The sequence below is a fragment of the Seriola aureovittata genome, chromosome 5 (assembly GCF_021018895.1).
Source record: "Seriola aureovittata isolate HTS-2021-v1 ecotype China chromosome 5, ASM2101889v1, whole genome shotgun sequence".
Classification (NCBI taxonomy): Eukaryota; Metazoa; Chordata; class Actinopteri; order Carangiformes; family Carangidae; genus Seriola; species Seriola aureovittata.
In genome coordinates this window covers 22,790,759-22,817,998 of record NC_079368.1, presented here as the reverse complement: position 1 = coordinate 22,817,998, position 27,240 = coordinate 22,790,759, and the positions used below count along the sequence as shown (strand labels likewise).

Genomic DNA, 27,240 nt, shown 5'->3' with positions numbered 1-27,240 from the left:
ATGCGTCAGTCCTTTTGTGTTTGTTTCACAGACGCAGTGTTGCTTCATCTCTTGCTTTTTTTGTGTGTAACTGCCTGTGTCAATGTGATAGACACAAACAATGTTTGGGGAGGTTGCTGCTAATTGAGCACCTAGGTGAAATATACAGTAAATTATAAGAAAAATTACTGAATATGTCAGGGTCTGCATCAGTGACTCACCTGAGATGGAGCCCAGCAGCACGTTGCTCTTGATGCAGCGGTAGACGTAGTCGTAGCTCTGAGGTTTGAGAGGAGAGCCAGTTGACAGGATGGTGTGGAGAGACTGGAGGTTGTGTGTTTCCGCTGGGGAGGGGGAAGCAAAAGGAAAGATGAATCAAAAATCAGTTATCATCAGTTTAAATTGACTGAGTATTAGCAACTGGCATTGAATGTTTGATCAGATTTGTGCTCTAAATGAGGAAATCAGAAAGCTTAACTCACTTTAGACTGTATTTTAAGCAAAAGTTCTTGTGTGGCTGCTTGTGTTAATAAAAAGAGGAAACACACATTCATTGCACATTTTATTAGATGAAAAAAGGTTTTGTAGAGCTACGGTATTGTTTGAATATTGTATTTCAATGCTAGAACACAGGTATCATAGCAGCTACAGATTTGAAACATATAAAACCTAACCCAGTTACAGTGAGCAATTATTTTCACATTTTCACACACACACACAAATGTTTCAATGTGAGCATGCACGGGTGAACAGCTGTGGCTTCATGCATCCCTACATGTTGTGTTAATGCAGTATACCACCCTGATGTGACACAGCATACAAACTTCTCTGTCACAGGCGCGCGCGCGCACACACACACACACACACACACACACACACACAAACAAACACACACAAACACACACGACTAAACCCCCAAGCCAATAACACCCTGCAAACTAATAAGCTTCCAGCAACCGACCCTCACACCAAAAACACACACACACACACACACACACACACACACACACACACACATACACACACACAGTGGGACCTCTTGCTACCCCCCCCCACCCCCCCACCATGCCCTCAGGTGTCCGGTCCAAATGTCAGCCCAGGGAAAAGGGCCTCTCCGCTGGGGCAGCCGGTGAAGATGCTCCCCCTACCCTCCCTCGCCCACTAGAGGCATGCTTGCGCACGCACACACACACACACACACACACCGACCAACACACACACACACACACACACACACACACACACACACACACCACACACACACACACACACACACACACACACACACACACACACACACACACACCTCCCTCTGCCATGCTCTTTCTCTAATAAGCATCCAATTGCATACACACACTGTGCCAACTGGATCAAGTAGTTGGCTGACTGATGGGGGTGGGGCAGAGAGACAGAGACAGACAGGGGAAAGAGCAAAGGTTTTTTTTATCTGAGACTTTGTTTTTCATGCCTTCTTGTTTAGCCACAGAACTGGGAATATGTTTCGCAAATTTACAAGTTGCAGACAGATACACACACAAAGCGGGCCCCATGAATAAAGATTTGTGGTGATTATAACAGCGCAGTGGGAACTAAGAGACACAACAACTGTTTATGCAATAACCAAGTGCTAATTTAACATTAGGAGAGGAGAAAAGAGGAGAGGGGAGGGGAAGGGAGGAGAGGAGATGAGAAATGGGAAAGAAGGAGAATGAGGAAAGTAAGAAAAGGTAAGGACAAGTAAGAAACAGCGAAGCCCTTTGCATTAGTTATAACATAATTTACATGAAGATGAGGAGAAGAGGAAGACAATTTGAGAGTTTAGATGAGGGGATGAGGACATAACCAAAAGGGAAGAGATGTGAAACAAAAATGCAAAAGCTTTGACATATAATTATGTAAACCAAATTCCAGCTCATGCAACTAATCTAACTGGTATCACCTTGTCATTTCCCCATCAAAAGAAGCCTGTCGCCATTAGTGTGAACCAGGTATGAAAACTGAAATACCATCATAACAAGCCCTGCTTGATGGATTCATTTTACAACAAATTAAAGACGAGAGACTAACAATTTCAGAACCTGTCAAGTGCTTTGTTCAATTACAACACAGTATGTACCTTTACAACAGAGCACAGCGAAGCAGCAGTAACATTAGCATGCACTTCTAAACAGACACTTTTGTCACACAAATAGCAGAGAGAGAGCGGCGTGTACGAAGGTTAGCAGGAAAGGCTAATAAGCACTGGCACAACTGATTACGTGCAGAGACCTGGATCTTCTCTGGAGAGCTGTGACACTAAAAGCAATTAGATGGGCCTATCCATGACTCATATGAATTATCCTAACAGCATTTTTATCCCTTCGATTCGGTGTCAAACACCAGAACACAGGGCAAACTGTTGATTCACACAGTAAATGGCATCAAGGACATTTAGAGTCAAACAGCATCGCTATTATAATCATTATCATGTCCATCTGCTCTTATTGTTTCAGGTTCCATTCTCACAGAGTAGATTTGTGTGTGTGTGTGTGTGTGTGTGTGTGTGTGTGTAGTCATTTCTCTCTCGGTTTTCTGCTCGTTGTTGGTGTGCATCCATGTGTGTCTCTGGATGTCTGCATGTAGGTGTGTATTTGATTGTGTCTTTGTGACCACAACTCACAGGGTTTCAGGTTCCTCTCCTGCAGCACAGACAGCCACTTGGCCCCGGTACCAAAGATAGTGATTCTGGAAGAAGAAGAAAAAAATAGAGAGTGACGAGAAGAAATAGGCGGAAATTAATCATTTAAGTATAATATAAAGGATCAGTGAAGCATTCGTTTCCAACATTCAAAACAAACATAATTAAATCTCTCAGAAGTGGAAGGTGTCGTCCATTATTTTGGGAAAAAAATGAATTTGCGTCAGTGTTGCCCACAATGACAGCCATTGGAGAAGTCCTCCTACATACACGTCCTGTATTCTGTACTGTGACAGCACAAACGTTAAACAACAGAACCAAATTAGCAAACATTACTAATCATCCTCTGGGGTGGTATGATTACTGTTGCCAAATTTTCTTGCTCGAGACCAAAGTGTTGGCCAGATGGGTGGACGCACATACAGGCTGACATCATGACCCTTTACCATCATTTGCTCTGGATCTTCTAGATCGCCTCAATTAAAAATCAAACAAGCAGCACAATTCCTCTCCAACATACCGTGTGTTTTACTACCCAAATGGTTTAGACCATCTTCATCAGGATGGTGATGAATATTACTGTATGTTGGAGGGAGGTTGGTTGACTTTGATGACTCACACAAGTCTGCATCTTTCAGTGTGTATGTTTAAAAAATTTTTGTTCGGGCTATATCTTGATATCTTTGTTAGCAACATGAGAACAACAAAATGCTTCTTCTGCAAAAAAAACTGAATGTAAATACAGTGGTAGCATTTTTGAAGTCGCAAGAATGCCGCACCTTTGCTACAGTCCACTGCCCACGTGACCGTATAATGTGATATGATATAATGTCATCAGGGGACTCAGTTTACACACAGCTTTGCAGTAAACTGACTTCTACACTGTGCCTTCTTCTTACAATGAGACTGCGCAGTGCAGTACTGCTGCTGATGTAGATGTAGATCAGAGTCATCATGTACTAAGGAGAATTTAGTACCACACTGAGGTGCAGGTGAAGAAATATGGAAGGTGATTGCAAGCAAAATGCCAGCTTCAATTTTATTGTTTACACCCTTGACAAAAAAGCTGATGCGACCTATCAAATGTTCAAATCAAACATGAACAACAAGTTAGAACTGCCTGATTATATTTGGTACAATCACTGCAGTCATCTAGGAGCTTGTCTCTAACTTAAGAGAAACTAAACTTAAGAATTTAAATTTCTTCAACTTGAGTGTTTAAGTCTGCAGGATTTTGACAAATATCTTTTATTCTTAAGTTTGCAACTGGGAGAAAAAGTAAAGAATTTGGCCCTGGAAAACAAACCTCCCTTAATAAACACACATAAGCATTAGATCACAGTTCAGTCAACAATACAAAAAGGTTGTTGACATTTGGAGAAGGTTGTGTGATGGACGGAGATGCAGCAGCAATTGGTCTACATTGGTAGAGTAAGAGTCTGAGAAGTCAGTGTTATGGATATGATTGTTGATGTTTTTATTCAGCCGTAATCAAAGCAGCTGATGAATGAGGCACTGATGGTGAAGCATGAATGGAGGAGCTGATGCAAGTGTGACTTCAGTCTGAACAGCTCCATTTGTTGCTCTGAATCTATTATTTGAATGTCTCTGAGCTCAATGTAAAAATATAAAAGAGGACAACAGTTACTGAACAGCCTTTGCCCTTAATCCCATCTGCTCCAGTGGAGCTGCTCAGTATCCTGCTTGTACGAGGAGGAAGTTCCCAGGAGAGGAGAGTGTATCACTGTGTAAATGTAAAGCAACGTGATGCTGAAACTGAGCCGGTGTGCTCAGTCAACCCTTTATGGACAGATAAGAAAAAATGGAGAAAATATCTGATTGGAAATTGACTTTCAACTGAACAAACAAAACACAATAATTGTGGGTCCAGCTTGAGAGGACAAAATGTCTCCTTTGTAAATCTTCCTCAAGGAAATAGTTCAAAGGAGAATGAAGTGACAACATGCACACAACAACCCTGAGATTAAATGATTTCGGAAGGTGCTTTCTTCTGTGAATGGAAGTATCCTTGACAGCTGACAACAGTTGGACAATATGTGGACGGCAAGAAGTGACAAAACGTCACTTCTGTGTTCCCCTGCAGTTTTAATTTTAAAACAAAGGGCCTTTTTAAGTCTGCCTCTGTGAATGGTTGTTTTTGTCTCAATCTGTTTCTTCCCGTCTTTTCAAGTTATTTTTGCTGACATTAAATCAATCAAATTGCCTCCTATCACTATGGTAACCGTGTCTGTCAATCAAAAATAAAAAAAGAATCTGTCTCTGATACAAAACAACTGTCTGATGCTTGATTGGTCAGTAACCAGGAATTAGCTTGCGGTGAAAGATGTGATTTGCTCTTCGAGGGTCGAATCGATCAGCGGTGATGCAGGTTGTTCATAGGGTGAATGAAGGGGTGAGATTAGGTGAAAGGCCAAAGGTCCCAAGAAGTAATATCTCACATGGAATGGAGCGAATGATGCACGTACCTCTTGTCCGTGCTGCCTCTGCATGCCTCACACCTGCCCTTCCTGCTCGCTAAAGTGTCTTATCTTGAAATCTTATGTCAAAGAATATGTTGTTTTAAAATCTATTGAGAAACTCTTTATGGACACTGTGAATTAAGCAGACTTGAATGTCTGTTTTAATGTTAATCCAGCAAGAAGATATGTGATAAATCAAGGTATTTTATCAAATTGACGCAAAAAAAATCCTTAAAATACAATTTGTATCATTAAACTGTCCTGCTCATTGATGTGCAACATTGCCCACAATGGCCTTATACACATTTATACACACCACTATGAACCGTATGGCAGAATCTTTGGTTGACATATTGCGAGACTAAAAAACAAGCAGACAGGTCGTTTGTGCAGCAGCTTATTATGACAAATAATTACGTTTTGTTGTTAGGCGGCATCTAGCGGTCGTAGTAATTATGACAGAAGCGAAGGGAAAAGTGCGGTGACGTAGTGTAAAGAGGAAGATGTTGGGGTGGATGGATGGTTCAACAAAACACAGGAATACAACACAAGAGATTGGAGTTCGATTCCAATGTGAAACCAGTAGTTTATATTGTTCCTATTATCCATCGCTGTTTGTTGTTATTATTGTAACCATGACAACAAAGATCGTCTGATGTTGAGGAAGTACTTATTTTAACCCAAACCATGATCTTTTCCTAACCAAGTAGTTTTTGTGCCTTCCATTTCTAAAACTGTATTTACTGCTAGCTTCCAATTTTGAAAATGATCCAATTTCTTTATTTTTAACAAACGAAATATCACAAATAATAACTGTAAAAAGATAAATCAGGTTGTATTTCATTTATGTAATTAGGGGTTGTATATATGTAGATGCTGTGTGTATTATGTATGGATGGGCAGGGATGGTCGATATCTGTTCTCCACATTCAGTTACAGCCACCTGGTACTGCAGATGACACACACAAACTCAAACACAAAGACCCCATTTGTCATCTGCACACTCACACAGTCAGTCTCCATCCTATCCATCATTTCTGACCCCCCATCCGCATCTGGATTTGTTCGCTGCTGGCTACCATGGAAACGGTCACTCTACTCTGATTGGAGGCAAATGGCCAGGTGTGGCTGCTAATTGGGTGTTTAGGATGGAGGGTGGAGGCAAAGCTGTGAGTCTGTTTGTGAGACCGAGCGCCCGCGTGGTTCATGAGCGCCCGCGTATCTGTTTCAGGGGAGGCATGTAACTGGGGGCTACTAAGTCGATACGAGACACTCGAACCCAATCAGATGCGAGAGCGCCTCCGAGCAGTTATTACGTTAATGTGTCTCTATGCATGTTGTGATGCTTTCTCAACTGCTCCTCGCACTTGTCCTCCACCCCGGGAAGAATAGTAATTGCTCTCTTCTCAGGTGTCGCAGGCTACAAGGAACAGTTTGAAACTACTGTTTGATGGCGTAATTGTTTACAGATTTGCAACTATTAAAAGTATGAAGCACGACATCATTTTCGGAAATCGATGGATGCGAAATGTATCAGGGTAGCTGCCGTGCTCAGTGTGATAGACTGCCTCCATCTCACTCAAGCTTTATTTTTAGCATTATTGCTTCTAAAATTAAACTCATTTTCCATGAACCCTGTTGCTTCCTCTCACAAACACCTCTCTGACATGCATTTATTATCTCCACTGTGCTTCTCAAATGACAGACATGTTAGAAGTGATTTTCTTTCGTTCTGTCTGTCACATTTTATTGTGAAGCTCCTGTTTTTTTTAATCTTCCTTTTGTGCGAGAATCGAACCCGTTGGCAGACAATTAAAAAGACAACAGGGGCCAATGTCTCAAAATGAATGTGGTAATGTTCTTTTTTATAATACAATAAATTGATATGCTGCGTTCAGCACTTTAAATAAGTGTGGATGTTGTTTAGTTTGTGAACAAAGGATTTGATGAAGACACGAGTCTCCAGCTTGAAAACGAGGATGTTTTAAATTGTTATGCCCATGTGTCTCAAACTGTAACTGAGCTGGCAAGATGCAATCTACTAAACTGTATCTGTACTTATCTCCTCCAAAGAGGATAACTGAGAATTTCGCTTGCTTGGCATTAGCAAAAGACGAGATTTCCAAACAGTAGATGGTACAAGAGTATAGGAGGAATCTTTTCTGTCATATCAGCCCAGCACATAATGGACAAAAAGATGGAGAAGAAGACAAGAGGATCCTCCGAGAAAACAGAGGAGCCTCTAAAGTCCCATACATACATGGAACCTGTCACAAGTATAAATGCGGTAACCTTTTTCTTGCTTCACCTGGGGATACTGCGGATTTTGTTTCAACTACGGGCCTGGTAGAGAGTCTCAGTAAATCTCCTTTTCCTACATGGCACAGGTAGGGAAAGTTGTCAGAGCATTTAGAGGTTAGAGTGCATGGAATAGTAGAGGACAATACAGTATATGAAGATTGCAGTCTCTATAATATTTTTACTGATATTGGCACACCTTACTGTAATACAGTTTGTGACTGATTTTCTTCTTAGATGGGTATCAGCTCTGTTTTATTCACTTAAAGACAAAAGATGTGGGGCGACCCAATAGCTGAGTGGTGAGGGCACATACCACGTGGAGGAAATTAATCCCTGGTTCAACTTCCAGCTGGCCAGACTTTTTGCTGCATGTCATTCCCCTTCTCTCTGTCCCTGCATTTCCTGTCTCTCTACACAGTCCTATCAAATAAAGGCCTAAAATGCCCCAAAAATTAAGACAAAAGGTACTTTCTATTCAAATATGTTTGGTTGGTACAAGACACAAGACTCTGTGTCAGCTCTTGAATTTTAAATACACACATCTACTGTGCATTATTTCATCTACTAACTGCCGCATTTTAGTTGCATGTGAAGAACCTCAACCGTGGCTCACATTTGTTAGATTGTCTCACTCAGGCAGATTCTCCATATGTCGTGCAGCACAGAGAACTACTGGATAATTACACATAAACACAATCCTCAGAGACTATACCCATGCTTCAGACCCCCTCCCCTTTACCGTTTTCCTCTTATCAAAGCTGAAAATCTGCAATAATCCATTACAGTAAATATGTTTTCTAAATGGCCAGTCCTTTCCCATTATTGAAAATGCCATCTTTCAAAAAAAAAAAAAAAAAATCTATAAAGAGATTCAAAACTGTAAATGTCAATTGTTCAGTGCGATGATGCAGTCAAACTCTACAGCAAAGTACTATTACAATCCCACGACCAACACAGTTCAAGGTAACAGGGGAAGCCTCAATTTAAGTTTAAGGCTCTCCACAGCTCTGGCAGATTTAGTGCCATTTAAAATGTCTAACCTTAATTCAGAAGATGAGAGCGTAAAAAAAAAAAAAAAAAAAAAAGAAATTCATGTCAGCCTCTCCCACAGGGGGTTTTCCACATAGTGCTGGGATCTGGGAAAGAGACTGAGGTGGCAACATCAGCTTTTAATTGGTTCAAAAGTCTTCTCAACATTTAAAAGGTTCCATCCGTCTTTCTGTCAAGTTGGCAGCCCTTTACTAAATTCCTCTATGTGGGTCATTTTGCTAACAGTATTCTAGCCTTGGTCATGCCATTTCTCTCTTCTTTGATGGGGGGGGTGAAAAACGAGAACATTTATCTCATCAAACAGCTACTACAAACCTAAAGCTTCAGAAGCTGCTATAATCCCTATTCTACCAGTTATTTTTACCAAGGGTCCAATCATCACTTCAAGATCCTAATATAGTTGATAATTCAAATGTCTAGTAAAATTGTGGAAGAAGGTCATTAGGTTTGGGATCTGCTCAGAGTTTCTGCTGTAGAGGTACTTTTTCTTGGCACTTATGTTCCATGGTTTTCCACTGTTCCCCATCTGTGTCAGATTTTTCTCCCCATTACTCAGTTCCTTGCTGAAGGCGATATGCCATTTCTACCGCAGTGAATATGCATCTGTGGTATAACTGTCTTAAAAGGGTCTTACTTTTGCTGACCACACTGCATCTTTTTCCCATAATTTAACCAAAAATTGACTGAATGTACTCAATAATGCTCATTCACAGCACGGAGATGCTATTCAAAGAGTACTATTCAAACTGCTGGCATATTATATTTTGGAGGTAAAAATCCACCATACTTTACAGTCCAACACAACCAACTAGCCTGCAGCCAAAACTGAATACCTGAATACCCTTTGAGAAATGTAAATACAAGTACTCAATGAGGAAAATAATATCTGCTCACCGTGTTTCCTATTAAATTGAACCAATTACCTGCCACCGCCACACAGTTGTGTCCTTGACCGTTTCAGCTTTTCTCTTGCCGTCTTCAAAAGACAACAGGGGATCAATGCTGGGTTTAACATCTACTCTACTACTGATGATGGTGACGGTGGGAGGAGATGGGGTATCAGGACCAAACTCTCCTCAAAATCTTTTGTCGACATTCATCAAACTCGAGCAATAACAGCACCTATTGTGACTGGATTTAAAGTGAGCCGCTGTGGGCAAATGGGAAAATGTTTTTCAAATATGAAATCAGATGACACATGATCCCTCATCTTCACATGTGATGTCCACACTGAGCCGTGATACAGCGTGAACAAACCTTAGGGTTCAGCAGTCCTGGCTGTCTTGTGGTTTGACCTGGGTTTTTGGATCCATCCAAATTTACAGCGTCCCCATCAATCTCAATAACAGCAGGCTTTAAGGGATGGCTTGCCCTGCTGACTTAAAAACACCCTGTTCAGCTGAGTAGAATACATGACCGCACTCTCAAAATGATAGCGAGGCAGCTCGTTTGTGGTAATCAGTAAGTCAGTTTGGGATGCCTCTTGTCCATCTGACTTATGAGACTGATTTCTTTTAAAACTTAAATGTTTTCTCCAAATCCAAAGGCATTCACTACACACAGTAAAACTCATACAGCCGCTGCCTGGTGGCTTGACATGACACATTTTGGCACTGTTTTTTTAAACTATACACCAATAGTCTAACTAATCTATGGCATATAAAATGAGGCAAAATTATTATCTCCATTACCCATTTTATACCCCATTACCCCGTCTTTCTTTTAAATTTTTCCTTTCCTTTCTTTCGAATCAATCCATCTTTATCAACTCTTCTCTGATTTTTAATCAGCGTTAATAAATTAGCGAGCAAGCAAAAAATGTTTATTGTATGATCAGTTGCCGAGGGTCTCTGTTGTTAATGCATGTTCTAACTAGCAGAAATCTTTATTCATGCATCTGCTCTTGTGTGCATGTGTGTGTAAGTTGTCAATTAGGTAAACACATTATCAATTCTGTGGTTAAAAAACAACATCTCCCAGGAATACCCTTCTACCCTCCTACCAAGCCTTTGCTCCTGCTCTCTTTTTGACTCTGTCTGTATGCATCTCTCTCCTTTTCCTTTCATGGTCGGATTTTTCATCTATATTTTCTGTTTGTCTGTTTCTAAAACACCACATATTAAAGAAAAAAAAAAAACACACTTCTTCTTATAGCCATCCAATACGAGCTGAATCTCTTATTGAAAATGCAGCACGTCTTGGGCTTCACTGAACTCTATTAAAGCTGCAACAGATATTGAGAGTATAGTATAGAGACTTTCTGAAGAGAAATTGGATGGTTTTGTTTTGAAATTTGTTTTGAACATCAGGGGGGGAAAAAAATTATTTTTGTTTGTCTTTGCATAAACACCAAACACCAAAAGTTGATGATTACTGTTAATGATTCTTAGAGCTCAACCTTCTTCCGTCAGGAAAGCTAATTGTAGCTTCGCAGGAGATATGCTGATGTCAAGTCTCACTTTAATAGCACATCTTTGTTGATAAAAATAAGTCACGATTCCATGAACCACCTTGCAATTTTGTGGAAGATCCAGAACCGTAAGACTGAGAGTGAATGTATTGGCAACGAAGTACTGAAGATTGTTTGTGTTTTTTGTCAGACGTTGTACAGACAATCATTAATACCTCAATATTAACATAAATGGTGACAAAAAAACCCTTCATAAGAAGAGTATGTTTTCAAAGGTTCTTTTTAGGATTTAAAATAAAATCGTCTTTCAACAGAAAGCATTAAACAGCAGAGCAATTCAGATATTGTCAGCCGCTTTGTGCAGCTTTTCTCCTTTGTTTGTGTGTGTGTGTGTGTGTGTGTGTGTGTGTGTGTGTGTGTCTGTGTGTGTGTGTGTGTGTGTATGTGTGTACGTGTGTGTGTCTGTGTGTGTGTGTGTGTGTGTATGTGTGTGTGTCTGTGTGTGAGTGTGTGTGTGTGTGTGTATGTGTGTGTGTGTATGTGTGTACGTGTGTGTGTGTACGTGTGTGTGTGTACGTGTGTGTGTGTATGTGTGTGAGTGTGTGAGTGTGTGTGTGTGTATGTGTATGTGTGAATGTGTGTACGTGTGTGTCTGTGTGTGTGTGTGTGTGTGTGTATGTGTGTGTGTCTGTGTGTGAGTGTGTGTATGTGTGTACGTGTGTGTGTGTACGTGTGTGTCTGTGTGTGTGTGTGTGTGTGTGTGTGTATGTGTGTGTGTGTGTGAGTGTGTGAGTGTGTGAGTGTGTGTGTGTGTGTGTGTGTAGGTGTGTGTGTGTGTGTGTGTGAGTGTGAGTGTGTGAGTGTGTTTGTGCGTGTGTGTGTGTGAGTGTGTGCTCATTTGTGCATGTGTGTGTGGCTAACTCACCCCAGCTGGTCTGTCAGGTTCCACAGTACATCGGGTGTGGGCATTAGTGGTGAACCGTCATATAAAACCACTGAGGCTCCCACTGCCAAAGCAGACACCAGCCAGTTCCACATCATCCAGCCAGTCTATGAACAGCACAGATAAACAGAGTGGTCAGTTTATCTGCTGTAAACAATCGTGTCTCATCAACATGGATAAAATGGGTAAAAAAACGGACGACCCCTGCAGACTGTGAATTATGTGTCTGCGGTTCACGTGATTGTTTGTTGCTCCATGCTGAGCTACGGCTTTGGCACCATCCCCCAGAAATAATGATGGTATTGTTTCTACTGCATGAAAATTGTCCACAGTGCTGAGCTTTTATCTAATTTTAAGCCACATTTTTTAAGATACGCTTTTTATGCCTTGGTCATTTTCAACTATGTATTTTAACCTGATGAAGATTTTCATCGTCATCAGACGTCTGGATCTTAAGTTATCAGAGAAAAAAGCCTAGTAAATGTCAGGCAGCTCGGCTCCCAACCCCTCCCTGACTGACCCGTCTTCGCTGAACTGCTTCAGTCAATCACTGATTTTTAAAGTGAAACTGCTTTCTTCGGGGTGTCTCCCGGTTTTAATCCCCTGGTCCGTTAGTTCTGGACAAAAAGACAATTCTGTGGATAATCCGGCTGCCGTTAAAAACCTCCTGAACGTCTGGATCAAAGCTATCAGAGAAACAATCATAAAAAATAGAAATTATACACAGCTCTGACCTTCAGCACTAAATGCTGCTCCTTAGACAAGACCTGCTTGTGTGTGTGTGTTTGTGTCCAGCCTCTTGATTTATAACACCCCACAATATTAAATATTATACCGCTGCAGATAGCTAAGGTGAGGCAGTAGGTGGGCAGTGGAAAGAGCATCAGGATTCAGAACTTTTCAGTACGATGAGTGTTTCCTTCTTTCTTTATTTCTTTCTTTCCTTCTTTCTTTTGTGAAAAGCTTGTGGACCTACCGTAGTGTAATAAATGATGACATCACTGCTGGTCATATTGCTATGGAGAATGTGCTCCTTCAAGTGTTGGATAAGTGTGCCCTAAAGAGACAGAGGGAGGGAGAGAGAGAGAGAGAGAGAGACTGTTAATTTTTGGTTTTTTATTTCATATTTCTGACCGTGACATTTACATTTATTGATTTTAGTCTACTATAGTTCTTTTATTCTGACAGGGAATGAGACAGACAGACGGATACACTTGTAACTCATCCTGACAAATACAGAATCTTTATTTAATAAAGTTTTTTCAAAAATATTTTTATACTCCTTCGTTAAGCTGCACAGAACACAAGGCTTCTACACACAGAAGCACTCCTCTTAACAAAAAGGGCAATTGGGGTTAAGTGTGAATTCTCCCACAGTCACCGACCCATCACAGTTGGATTGGTAATTATTGCTGGTGCAGAGTACGAACTGCGTGACTGCGTGTGCTTTTGATTTGAGCCTATGTGTACTTTTGCTGTTCACACAAACAGGTGGTCCATATATGTGTGTGTGTGTGTGTGTGTGTGTATATGTGTGTGTGTGCATATAATCTTTGGCAGGACTCAGCTGCCGTGCCCATCCCTCGGTTCATGCCATCTTGCTGCTGACAGCATGTTAACAGAGCCGTAACAAAGCATAAAGCATAACAGTGCCGGGGCTAATTGGTAGAGGCCAGTGAGGACTGCCAGCGTCACAATACAAAATGTTTTCACCAACGCATTACTGTCCAATTATCGGCGGCATGGGGAGAAGGATGGGGCACAAAAGAACGAGATTGGGGACAGAAAGGAAGACAACAAGGGGAAGAAATAAAAGGGTGCTAGAGGAGAGAGGAAATAAAGTAGAGGAATAAACCTAATGAGAGTCCGAAAAGGAGAACTAAGTGGGAGAAAAGGGAGAATATTCATGCAGGTTAAGGACAGAAAAACCAATTTGAAAGAATGATGGGAGGGTAAAAGACTGAAAAAGAGAAGAAAGAATAAAAATAGGTGTCGGAGAGGGAGAACGACTTGTTACGTGAAGCTGCGTGAATACATTTGTGTGTGTTAATCCATTTTGAATGTGGAGTGTTTCAGTCTTCAAAGTGCACTGGCACTCTTGAAATCACACATTCGTCTACCGCTGTCCCTCGCTCTGATGTGGTATGTAGCAGGGAAAAAAAATGTCATTCATTCTCCCCTTTCGAGAACAAATAATCTTTTAGCTGATGGAGGTCTGCTGCCATCGTGTGGTGAAAAGTGTAACAGAAACCCAACTGACGAGTGGATGGCTGACCACTGCTGCTGTGATGGGAACAGCTTGGTATAATCTCATCTATTCACCTTCAACAGTGGCTTTGCTCTTAATGTGTCAGATGTGTGTACCATGTCTAGATTTCTCTCTGACAGCTGTGATATTGAGGAAGTGGGAGCTTTTATTTAGGTGGCTCAGGGGGTGAAGCAGGTCGTCCACCAATCAGAAGGTCAGTGGTTCGATCCCTAGCTCCTCCACTTCGTGTGTCCTTGGGCAAGATGCTGAACCCCAAATTGCCCCTGGGAGCTGTTCCATCAGCGTGTGCGCGGTACGATGGGTATTGTAACGTGCTTCAAGCGGTAATAAAGACTAGAAAAAGCACTATATAAGTACAGTCCATTTACCGGAATCTGGATCATATTGTGAATGATATCACATGTCTCCACAACAGCTACTAAATGGACCATGTGGAGAGACTGCTTTCTCATCTGCTGTGTCCAAGGTCAATAAGTGACTTCAGCCCTCGAACCAGCACGAATGGGAAATTCTTAAAGTGTAAAGAATAATGGAAATTTCGCCATCGACAACTTAGCAAACTCTATCTGCTGATGAAGACCATGTGATATGTCTGAAAGCTCCAGAACAGCTTCAGAATGGACCACGTGGTGAGATTATTTTCTCCATTTTAGAATTTACACTCAAAATCATTTCTTCTTCTCATGAAAACATGACTCTGGCCTTTATGAGAGCATCAACATCTTTACACATTGTTCATGTGTGTATTGATATAAATGCTGTGCACTGAAAATCAAACCGTAGTTCAACCCAGGAGAGTTCTGCAAATATATGTGACCAGCATGTGTTTACAGCTGTGGTCTGTTGAGCAGTAAGAAACACAATAGCTAAAAAAAAAAAAAGAAAAAAGGGCCAGCTAGTGTTTGTTTTTACGGATGCAAGCAGCACTATTCCTACATTTGTTCTATAAAATGACCCACAGTTTGTGTGAGATATTGTGCTTGTACAAGCTCAACAAACTAACCGAAGCAGAGCCATCCATAGTTTGTAATTGCGGGCTAATAGAAGCCAGTGTGTTTCTTACCCCGGCAGAGTGGACCATGCATTTAGGAGCTCCTGTGGTTCCCGAGGAGTACATGATGAACAGAGGATGACTGAACGGAAGCTGCTCAAACTCCAGCTGAGGAAACTGGTCAGCCTCCCCGCGCCCGGACGCCAAGAAATCGTCTATAAATGTACTGGGAAGATGGAGAAGACAATATATCGCTGACCTGCTCTGTGTCGTATATAAAAATATCTATTAACATTTCTTAGTTTTATCATTTCAGTGCGGTTGAAGCCACAGACACACACCTGTTGGGGATCTTGGAGAGGTCAGTATCGTGTTTGGAGCGAGCGTAGGGAATCACAACTACTTTCTTTAGGTCAGGCAGACCTAGATTTCAGAGAGAGAAAGAGAAGCTGATGCCTTTGTGTTCTCTTCACTCTAAAGCCTTATGGAAAAACAAGAGGGTTCCCAGAGGAATCCCAGTGTTATTTTCATAAAAATGTAACACATTTTGCTTCTTAGTTGAAGTCACTAGAAATGAATTTTAGTAAGGAGCGATGATGCTGAGTAATTCCCTGGGCGCTCCTGTGCTAACACATTAAGATCCGTCTTCATACTGTACATCTATCCTGCACCTGTTCTGCATTATTTCTTCAATTTTGAACACTTGTAAAAACCCAGTAGACCTACTTTATTTTAATCTACTGATCTTGCTCTATACTGTCTCATTCCACTGGTTGGCAGAAATTCTTTCTAGGTTTTACTGGCTATATAAGAGACCAAAAACATCTTGAACAATATCAGACGAAGGCCTCGAATGATAATCTTAGAAGAAAGAAAAATGTAGAAATACGAATGGTCAGACACGTCAGTCCATAAGTAAATGTGATTGCCAACCTTTGACAACACTGGTCAGCTTTTCCATGTGGTCATGTGTTTTGCCGTTATAAACCACAGCGGCAACAGAGAAGATCAGTTTGGGCTGGATTTGAGAAAATCTGTCAAGGACACCCTGCAATGAAAAGAGAGAGAGAGAGAGAGGAAGGTAAAACTGATGAAAAGCAAATAATCACAACAGCAGAAAACCTTCAGTTCTACAAATACCTTCCAGGAAATGAGAGATAAAATGAATTTAACTAGCATGCAAAAACCTGGAGTGGTCATGGTTGAAAGATTTACATCAGGGCAGTAAGAGTAGTTCTCTAATCTGCCAGAAGGGGCAGTAGCACGTCAGAAAAAACAAAAAGCAGAGACCAAGATGACAGAAGGAGCATTGATGAAGAAGCTGCTGCAGGATGAAGTTAATTACACTCACGCTCATTCACTCACACACGACATCTTGCTTCACGGACTTCATTCCCTTTCTACTCAATGTATATTGTTATGTGTATGTGTGTCGTGAATCCCCTATAAGAACTGATACAAGACAGCTCAGTAGAAGGAGAAGGGCTGTGCGAAAATTAGAGATAAAAATTGCCACTGTGACAGTAGTACTCAAATACGCACTCTACTGGTGCTGATAGGTGCTTTGTCTAAACCAGCACATTAATTACTGAGAAAATTAAATAGAGAAATAATAAACAAATACAAGCCACAAACAGTTTAAAACAGAATCCTTACGTTGACCCCAAAGTCGACAGACGTGGAGCTCCAAATGGCCCCGATGCTGGCGGCTGCTAACATGGCCTCCACTGCATGGATACCATTAGGTAGGTAGCCTGGAGGGGGAGAGAGGGGAGGAGGAAGAGGAAGAAAAACATTAGGTTTAAGTGCAAATCCATTAGAGTCTTTCTTATAAAAGAAAAAAATATACTATAAACATATGTGTTCAGACGTAGGGTGTATTTCAAAATAAAATATTGTGAGATGGCATACTCTGGTTAAAAAGGAGAGAGAGTGAAAAATGAGAGTGTAAAAGAGGAGGAGGAGTGAGGGAGGGAGAAGCTTCCATTATTAACAATATGGGAAATGGTGCCCAAGGACAGAATGGGTTTTACACAGACGGTCAGTGAGGGAGAGAGAAAATCAGAGAGACATTTACTGATAAATGCACTAAAGAAAATGAAAAATACCAAACAGGGATGAACAATATTGAAATTCTTACCATTACTCATAGTCATTCACTCCCATGTAAACTTTGGCCAATACCAATAAAGACAATCTGCATGTCAGTGCTGCAGGAGTAATGACTCCAGTTTCCACTAGTGGTGGATTTACTATATTCTATACACTTTATCTGTGATGCTTGGTGTCTATACATCCCTTCAGTCATGACTAATGAGAAATGAACAGAATGTCAGATACTAATTCTATTCAGTCAAAAGTTATATTCAAAAAAGAAAAGAAAAATCGTTTATTAGGACTAAAATAAATGAAAAATCAGACTAATGGTTAATCAGTTGATCATAAGATCAACTAATTAATCATTATTATATTACATACATCAGACATACATCAGCCTTAATACAGATAATATATTTTTAAGTACGAAGGAGTACACGAATGGCCACTGCCCAAAGGACTCCACACAGGAGCTCCCATGCTACCTTTAAACACAGGGCTGTTTTGTTGATAACATGAATCTAATCTTAACGTGATAAAACTATAATACAGCCGGTAGTTCCCAGCAAGCAGTCCGACTGGTCAAAGGCAAAAGGCAACCATACTGTCACCTCCTGTGAATCATGTCTAATCAGGCTTTAAAAATTGGTTGCTATGCTGACTCCTGCTGTAACCAGGAAGCTGATCCGGGCCAGATGACACCTCGGGCTGACAGATCACCATCCTGCTACACTGACTCCTGCAGACACTCATAAATTATTATCTTCCAACACTGGATCAGGACAAATAGCGTCATGGATCATAATCTCACCACAACACCCATGCCTGATTGCTTTCGTGGCTACTGTTATATCTGGCTATGCTGTGACAACCCATTGCCCGTACTATCTCTTTACTCATGCATGCTACTATAAAACTTTACAGGTCCACATTCTTGTTGATAACCACTGACTTAAAGCCAAACTTTAATAGGTACTGACATCACTGCTTTACTACTTCTACATAAATGCACCATCCTTGTGCTATTGTTCTAACATTCGGCTACTACGTTTCGTTTTGTTTTTTGTTTCTTTGTTTATTATTGTGCCAATTTATGACACAGATTAATCCCAAGGACTAAAGCAATGCCGAAAGATTCAGAAAAAAAAATGACTTTGTTGGATTCTTCCCATTAGAATTCAGGTTTTAGTCATGTGAACTGAACAGTAATTAGATCGATACAGAAACAAGCCTGTGACATATGGTCAGCTGTTTTGAAACCAGCTCAGAAATTGTGCATGTTTACATGCCCTGGAGGAAAACACGTAATCCCTGTGACGAGATTCTGTGGTCAATTTAAGAAAACTTTGATTATGCCTGCCAGTTAAAAAATGATTAGGAAATGAATAAAAGTTTGTTTGCTCTGTGGAATTTTCATGTAAACAAACAAATTTGTGTTTACATAAAGCATTACTCACCATTGTGTCTCTTCTTCCTCATAAAACTAATGCAATGCTATTTTTTTTTTTTTTTTTTTATTTCATCATGCATTGTTTTCATCCATGTTTACTTGCTAGCAGTTTGCTTCTTCACTGACATCGTGTTTGTTGACACATTATCGACACCAGTGTTGATGAAATAACAATAGATGAAATAGGATGAAACCAACAGCAGGTTGTGAAATGCAGGTGCATCTTTGTGTGTGTGCAGAAACAAGTGTACACAAACAAGACACTGCTCCATAGTGCTACTAGAGGCCAAACAGGATAGAAGAGAAGAGAAGAGAAGAGAAGAGAAGAGAAGAGAAGAGAAGAGAAGAGAAGAGAAGAGAAGAGTCTCTTAACCAGAGCTATGTCACATCTACCTCATGGCTGCAGTGTTGTGGTGCTAATATGGCCACAAAGAGCAAGTCCAAGTTCAGAACTTAGATGTTACAGGATCACTGTTGGAACAGATTTCTTAAGTCATCTGGAAATCTCTGGGTGGAGTCAGTTGAGATTTTGTCTTTTAAATAACACTTTTTTTTATAAGTTTGTAAAAGCATCTTTGATTAATACTAAATAAGAAAATAATATCTGAATGAAATTAAATTTCTTGTTCTTACCAGCACACTGTTCTTTCTGCTACTATCGCCTCATTTAGAATAACACACAGCCATACTAAACAGGACACATGTCACATGTAGTGTGTTTTGAGTCATCTCCCATGCCACACCCGCTCAGAGCAAGGGTGTGTGCCACAGCAGAATGTGTGTGTGTGCGTGTGTGTGTGTGTGTGTGTGTGTGTTTGTGTGTGTGTGTGTGTGTGTGTGTGCTGCTGGTTACTCAAATGTAGCAGCTGCATCGTGAGTTGAAGTTTCAGACATGTCATTTCTATAATTCAAACAGTTTTCATGTGTTTGTTACATATTATTTTACGTTATGATGCTGCTACAGTTTTCTTTCATATGACCGACTACACATTCATATTAGTCAACATTAAGACTCTGGTTGCACAGCGTGTATTTTTGATGACACATAATTAAAAGAATATGCTTTCCCTGGTGGATGAAGAGTGGGTGTGAAGGTCATAAGCTTTGTAACAGGGTGGGGGTGACGTTGAGGATGACGGAACCAAGGCGAAGAGCAATGGAACAAAAACGTGCACGAAAGAGAGAATACATGTGTGTGTGTGCGTGCGTGAGTGAGTGTGTGTGTGTGTGTGGGTGCTGGGCTGGCTCATGTCCTGCTATAAACCTTGGCTGGCTTCATCAGCTAAGTGCTTATATATCTCCTGGATTACAGACACTGACACGACATTTTTAGTTACAACCTGGGGACACACAACACACACAAGTGAGGACACACACACACACACACACACACACACACACACACACACACACAACACACACACACACACACACACACACACACACACACACACACACACACACACACAGATTTGTCTTTAGATTGGTAAGAGAAAAAAAGCTGATGTCTCTCTCTCTCTGTTGTTTCTCTAGCTTGCTCTCCCTTCCTGTCCCTCGCTCCATCCCTCCCCACTTTCAAATGAGATTCCCACAGAGCTTAAGTTATTTAGCTAATGGATTTCCCTACTGCAAGATCCATCTTTCTTCTGAACGCACACAAACTTTCATACATGTCCTGGTCATTCCTGGACAGAGTAGCTCAATATGAGCTCATGAACAGCAAACATAGATGTTAGTCACATTGCTGCTTCTAAATAAAGGCAGGGAACCTTTTCAACATATAGATGCCCAGCACAGCTTCAGGGTCTCCTCAGTTTTGTGACAGAGGTCAGAATGTTTCCTACACACTTGTGATTGTGCAGATTTCATCCTTTCATTTTTTGCCAAATTTCTGGGTCATTGTAGCTCATATGTCAGATGTTTTCCCTTGCGCAGCTTTTGAACAATGATAAAAAATAAAAAATCCAAAAAGCATTTTCTTTAACCTCTGAACTACTGTGTTTGTTATCTGTCATCTCATCAAAGGTATGAAACCGAAAGACTTTGTTTAAGAAAAGATGTTAAATCTAACTTTGCTTCGTTGCTTCCGACAGTGAAAAGCTCAGAAATGTGAGATGCTAATGTTTGACAACCCGGTGTAACCGAAGCCCCTGATACTAACACAGCACAAACAGCTCAATATGCATTTCTGTGTCATGACGGGAAAAGTGGCAGAGAAAAGAGATTGAAACAGAGACACGGGCAGATAAAGACTCAGGCTCAGGCTGACATTCACATACCTCAGAGCTGTTCTTACAGTAAGCAATGAGGAACTGCTCGTTTGAGAAATCATCTCTCCCCTCCCCCCATTTTCTTTTTTTTTTAAAAGATGAAAAAATTTGTTAAGTCACTGTGTTACATAATAGTAATTTGGTTCTTGTATGTGACCAATAATGAAGGAAGAGTCGTCTGCAATACTAAACAGATGCACCAGATGAAGTTCAACAATACAGAATTGAGCTGGATTTAAGCTGATGCTAAATTTCATGCAAAAATCAGCAGAGAAAGCCATGATTTTGACCAAAGTCTTCATAATAGCCGAATAAACAAATTCGAATTTTGTATAGTCCGCAATTTTTGGTATGAATGTGTATTTTGAGATCATTTTGATGCCACCAAACACAATTTTTTTCTGCTGTGGCAACAAGTTAAGAAAGTGACAGAAATAAGCTCTTAAAAGCATTTGACACTTCAACTGTTTTCAGAAAATGTACCGGCCGTATATTGGAGTGTGGAAATGTGCATGACATGTATTAAAGCTATTGTTACTGCACTGGCAGCACTGCTCAGTGGGAGAACGCGTGGCTCTGTATGACTAGCCTGTTACAGTGGTGCCTTGCAGAAAAACAAATATTTGCTTTGAAAAAAATAAATGCTGACATTCAGAAAGAGCTGCGATTTGTGCCAAGACGGCCAGCCCTCCTTGACAGTGCACACCGACACACACAAGTAATGGTAAAATGTCCAACTTGTTCTGCAACAGGCTGCAAGTAATCATCGAACTTACTTACATAAAAAAATAGGACTGGAGAGGATGAAGAAGACAGAGGGGTAAAAAGAAATAAGTGGCCAGTAATCAGCAATCACTTGGCTGAAGAAAGTTATATATATATATATAGAAGCAAACTGCTAGCAAGTAAACATGGATAAAAACAATGCATGATGAAATAAAAAATAAAAAATATATATATATATATATATAGACAGAGAACAATAAATCTGAGACTCACCTACAACCCTGTCTCCAGTCTGGACTCCCATCTTCCTCATGGCTGCGGCAAACAACGCCACATCACGCCTGAGCTCCCCAAACGTCACCTTCACAATCTCCTCATTTGCCTCCGCTGGTAGACAGGAAGAGAGAGTTAGACAGAGAAACAGAGATTAATATTATGCAAATTTCAAATGATTCAGAAAACTGTAGGCATCTACATATATTTTTGATTGATTTGGACATTTTAGATTTCATGTACCACTTTGTAAAATTATGTTCTTATTAATGATTACATACAAATCCAAAGCAAAGAAAAAGAAAACCAGGGAGGCAGAGATGGAGACATAAATAGAGGCAGAGAGTCTGGCAGGACAGAGGCACAGACAGCAACAGTCCTATTATGTCTGTAAGTAATAGTTTCCTGACATTCACAGAGGCTCCACAGCATTGTGACTGATGGGCCCTCTCATAATTAGACTCCACCTTCTGAGGTAGTTTGTGTGCATGTGTATGTGTCTGTGCAGGAGCCCACTCTCCCACATACACACATGCAGCAATAAAGAATGGCCTATCCATTAGTATGTGACAGTCCTAAGAGGTGGAGCAGGGAGTAGCAGCTATTATAACACAGTGACGTATGCAGCCTGACGCTCCCCCGCTGAATCGCTGCTGTGCTCAAATGCACCCTCAACACCGCTCTTTCATGTCCTCCAAAAATCTCCTTCTCCTAACAAATACAAATTCTGAAGATGAAATAAAAAGGCAAGGAAACACAATCTGTGCGAGTCAGCAAAGAAAAACCCACACACCCAATTGACGAACACACACAGGAGGGAGAAACCAAACTTGTAAAAAACATCAGAACGTGCAAACACTAAGTAAGGCAAACATGAACGGGCGCTGCACGATATATGTAAAGGTGTGTTTAGGTGGGAAAACACCGCTGTGTTGTGTGACTTTAAGAATGAATGTGTGTGCTAACATGTGCGCTTTTTGCTCTGTGCATCGAGTCAACGTTGCCAAGATTAGGGATTTGATTCCTAGCGGAGATTACTGAAGGCACCACTTAAGGTGCAGCACTGTTGCATACTGTATATTGCTGTATATTACATACTACAGTTATTAAAATCAGCATCACATACTCCATATACTCACTTGCAGCGTATAGAGCCACTTTGTCCTGGTCTGCGTGTTTGAGCAGGTTCTCGGCGTAGTTAAGCCGAGCCCCTTTAAACCACTCGGGAACATCTGAGATCCGCTTGGATACATCCACCACCTGGTACACAACATTAAAAACACACAACAAGGACACACAGGGGAGAGGCACAACACTGTCACTGACCCAGGCTGTGAAATTTACAGCTTTGGTGATCTTGCTGGCAAATACTCACACCACAACCTTTCCTTGCCAATAATGTTTGTTATTTTTCACACTTATCAGACACATATCTCTTCTACAGTCTCCTCTTTACTTGCTTACTCTGTACTTGCAACAAAACTTCAGCAAGACATCCAATTTGTCAGAAAAATTCATTGCAACATTGGGAATTCGCAGCCTAGCCCACTGTGCATCACTGTTACACATTGATTGACTGAATAATTGTCTCCCTGTCTTCTATCCAATATTTGCTGGGCCTGCAGACATAAGATAGGATTATGTGGCTAAGAAAATGTATGATAAAAGAAGAACTTCTGGCCAGCATGTGACGTGGAGTGTGTTATCCATGTGTACAGAAGGGGTGTGTTTGACAATATGGCTCAATGTCATAAGCTCAGACATAATTTATTACCTCACACACCCACCGAGTGGCTATATCCTGGAACTAAGCAACATTAAGAGGCTGGACAGTAAATTAAATAATGGGGACACAAATGAAGATACTTTAAGTTTCCTTTTTCCAACTGGCTTTTTAATGTAGCCTTGATAAAATAGAAGATTACTTCCGTTCCACTGAAAATAAACGACTGTTCACCAACTCATAGCACAACAATGACGTAATTTAGTCATTTTTATATTTAAATCATTTGGGAAACAAATTTTTGTTGTTTTTTTTTCTTTCATTTCTGCATATGTACGGAAGAGAAAAGAGAGGCAGTTTGATTTAAAGTTAGAAACCAAAAACAAAATCAAACCATCAAATATCAATCAAATCAACATGGTCTTACGTTGAGCCACAATCCATAATAAGATCATGTTTGCATTAGTACACTCATGGGCTAAAGTTTACTCTTACTAAAAGAAAGCGAAAGGCTGACTGTGGCTTCCCTCATACACTTGGGTTCCAGAAAAATCACTCCATCACTGAAGTGAAAGGTCAAATCATGAATAGTCCAGGTGGCAAAAACTTGATTGCCAATCAAATGGCTTGACAGCGTTTACAGACAAACACCTTAAAAGTTTAAATTCACATTATTGTATGTGTATGTGTGGGTGGTCTCTGAAAAAGGTAAGAAAATCAAAAAAAAAACAATTAAACCCAGTAACCTGAAGGCTTAAATAACAAGTGGGCTGCCTGGATACCAGGACTCATCTAGAAAAACAGACAGAAATGATTAATATTGATATACAGGCCTATTGACGGCTCGTACCCACAAAGAAACAATGCAACATTCTTTCAAATGAAACATCATGGAAAATGGCATGTCAAAGGTAGGAACACTACAGCACAGGCTCTGCACCTGTGTTAACACCAGCTGCTCTTAATTAGGCTCAATCAGCATAACCAGGAGAAGCAGACATGAAAATAGAGCAAGAATTATCTTAAAATGGAATGAATGTCAACGAAACTCTATCAATATGGGACTTATAGTACTTACAGATCAATGGATGTACACAACAGTCAAAACAAATGCAGTACGCCTGTTTTGGAACTTAATTTGCTTCTAGAGGAACCCAGAGAAACCCGCCTCAACATGGAACATACCACTCTAAGAGGTGGGGGGCATAGACCAAGTGGTACTGGCCTGTTTTTATTTTTTTATTTTACAATTTTGAATCATTGATGAATCCTGAAGTTTATACACTTAAATTTAATTTGAAATTGTTCTGCTTCATGAATGTGGCCCAATAATTGCAGGTTATGGCCACATGTCTGTTTAAAAATAATGTTTGAGATGTGCCATTAAAGCGAGTTAATATCCTACCTGTCAGTAATAAGAATGTAACAGACTGACAAAGTTGAAAAATACATAAAAAGAGAAAACTCCCACAGGTGAATCACTGGTCATTCATAGAATCTTTATGAGTCATTTGTGGGTATTATTATATTCTAATAATTAGATTTTATTTCTATTTTCATTGCCAGACTTCTGATTTTACTTCTTTTTATAATGATGAATATGGCTGGTGAATTTTGGGTTGACATCAAAACCATTCTACTTATAGTTATGATGGACATGATGTGACAGCAGAGGTTGGACTCACCTCCTCATATGGTTTGGAGCCGACAACTCCACAGAAGCGCCACACTTCTGCCCAGAACTCTGGGTAGCTGTCCACCGACCACTGGTACAGGTCATTGTAGTTAACTAGAGGAATGAAAACCAGTGATTACAACAGATTTATAATAAAATATTAATTTGTAAGAAAAGATCAGACATCGCTTCATTTAGCAAAGGGAGGGAGAGTTGTTTCATACAACATCATTGGTTGAAATCAGCCTCTGTGTACCTGCCCTGTTCCACTAATCACCATCAACTAAACCCTAAACCAAAGTACATTTCTACAAATTATGGCCTTTTGCTCTGCAAATCTGAGATTAACACTAATAATCTCCACACATGATTTAAAGATTAATGCCAAAATGTCAAAAGTCATAAGTGATCTCAGTTAAACTAAATCAGCGAGTGCCTGTATTCTCTCTACACTTTGTATTTACATCTACATTTCAAGACAATCCCCTTATTCAAGGCGTTTTCAAAGATGTGGCTTCTTCATTGACATCCAGTGACCAAGAGAGAGAAAAGCAGAGGTCAGGGTGAGTAAAATAAATGCTGGCAGATCTGCAAATATAATTTAAAGCAGTTGTTTCCAGTCTTTTTGGCTCATGCCCCTTTAATGCTTACTGGTAAATCACTAACAAGCTTGCAGGTGTCTTTGAGCTACAAGCAGCTCGACCAAAAACTGGTGTTGTCTTCTCAGGTTGATTGATTTTGAATGTTCTTTTATGTGCATGGATGCATTTGGAAAAAGAAATTCGACTGACCAGGTTTTTCATCATTCCTTCAAAACCCTGTTGGTTTGCCTTGACACGTTATCAGAGAGACAATTAAACTAGGGCATCGCCTGGCTGCTCTGTTAGCACAGTCCAAATCCACGCATTAAGGCAAAGCAGAGCTGCAATGTTGTTTATTATTACAAAGGGAGTGGTGAGTAGGTTTGATGCCAGACTCATCAATATTTTTAATGGCTGCAGAACAGCTAGCTTGAAATGTTGCATTGGAAAGCAGCTTTAAACGGAGGCAATTTTGAGGTAATAAACTGTCTGTTAGAAAATACATGTAAATACATTGCAGAGGGAGAGACACCGTCTATTTTTGTGTTTCTATCCAGCTGCGTGGGCTCAATAAAATCCGACTTGTTTCCATTCCAGCACACCTACTCTCCCTCTCTCTCTCCCTCTCTCTCCCTCTCTCTCCCTTTCTCTCTCCCTCTCTCTGTCTGTCTGGCTCCTTGTCTGTGTCCCTCCCTCTTCTCTACTCACCCAGATTAAGTCCGTAGTCCCCGCTGACCTGTATCCTAAACTTGTCCATCTGTGTGTTCCTCTTGGAGTCCGGGTACCACAGCACCTTGCTCTCCATATCCATAATTTTCTCGCTTTTCCCTTCAGTGTCTTTAGACATCTTTGTTGCGTCCCTTCGTCGGCTGCCAAACACCGGTTAGCGCGAGTCCTGAGCGCCCTGCTGAAGCTAACTGTCCCTGAGGTGGGGGCTTGTGTTAAATTAGATCACCAGGTACTAGCCTCTTAGTCAGAATGGCTCGGGTATTACAGTGCGCGACAGCTAGCAAGGCTTACTGTCAAAGACAAGCGTGGGGATACCACGGAAAACTGACAGGCCACGCCCCATGCGCCATGACGTAAAGAGCGAGCTGGGTTCAAGAGCGTGGATTGTTCAACGCTGTTATACAGAATATACATTACATAACAGCACCCGAGCTGAGAACCAAAGTCATCTTTAAAACGGGCCCCATGAGGGATTTTTGAATTGAAATTTAATTATAGTTTCTGAAAAGTCTCTCAGTCTTCAGTATAGATTGTTAAGGTGTTAACATCAATATGTTAACACCTAATTATGATATATGTGGGATTAAGTGAACATTTCAGGCCACCAAATGAAGTT

The 27,240-nt window shown here is 40.7% G+C and overlaps 1 protein-coding gene across 1 annotated transcript in view; it reads right to left on the bottom strand.

Moving 5' to 3' along the window:
- aacs (acetoacetyl-CoA synthetase) overlaps positions 1-26,933 on the bottom strand; it is a 37,927-nt gene extending 10,994 nt beyond the window's left edge. Inside the window, exons 1-12 of the mRNA XM_056376425.1 lie at positions 26,604-26,933; positions 25,325-25,428; positions 23,056-23,176; positions 21,917-22,030; positions 16,757-16,854; positions 16,034-16,148; positions 15,442-15,523; positions 15,173-15,326; positions 12,817-12,897; positions 11,823-11,947; positions 2,639-2,703; positions 201-323 (exon numbers count right to left, since the gene is read on the bottom strand). Of these exons, the coding sequence (XP_056232400.1) occupies positions 201-323; positions 2,639-2,703; positions 11,823-11,947; positions 12,817-12,897; positions 15,173-15,326; positions 15,442-15,523; positions 16,034-16,148; positions 16,757-16,854; positions 21,917-22,030; positions 23,056-23,176; positions 25,325-25,428; positions 26,604-26,742 (1,321 nt within the window). The 5' untranslated portion in view covers positions 26,743-26,933. The remainder of the gene's footprint in view (positions 1-200; positions 324-2,638; positions 2,704-11,822; positions 11,948-12,816; positions 12,898-15,172; positions 15,327-15,441; positions 15,524-16,033; positions 16,149-16,756; positions 16,855-21,916; positions 22,031-23,055; positions 23,177-25,324; positions 25,429-26,603) is intronic.
- Positions 26,934-27,240: the final 307 nt, after the last annotated feature.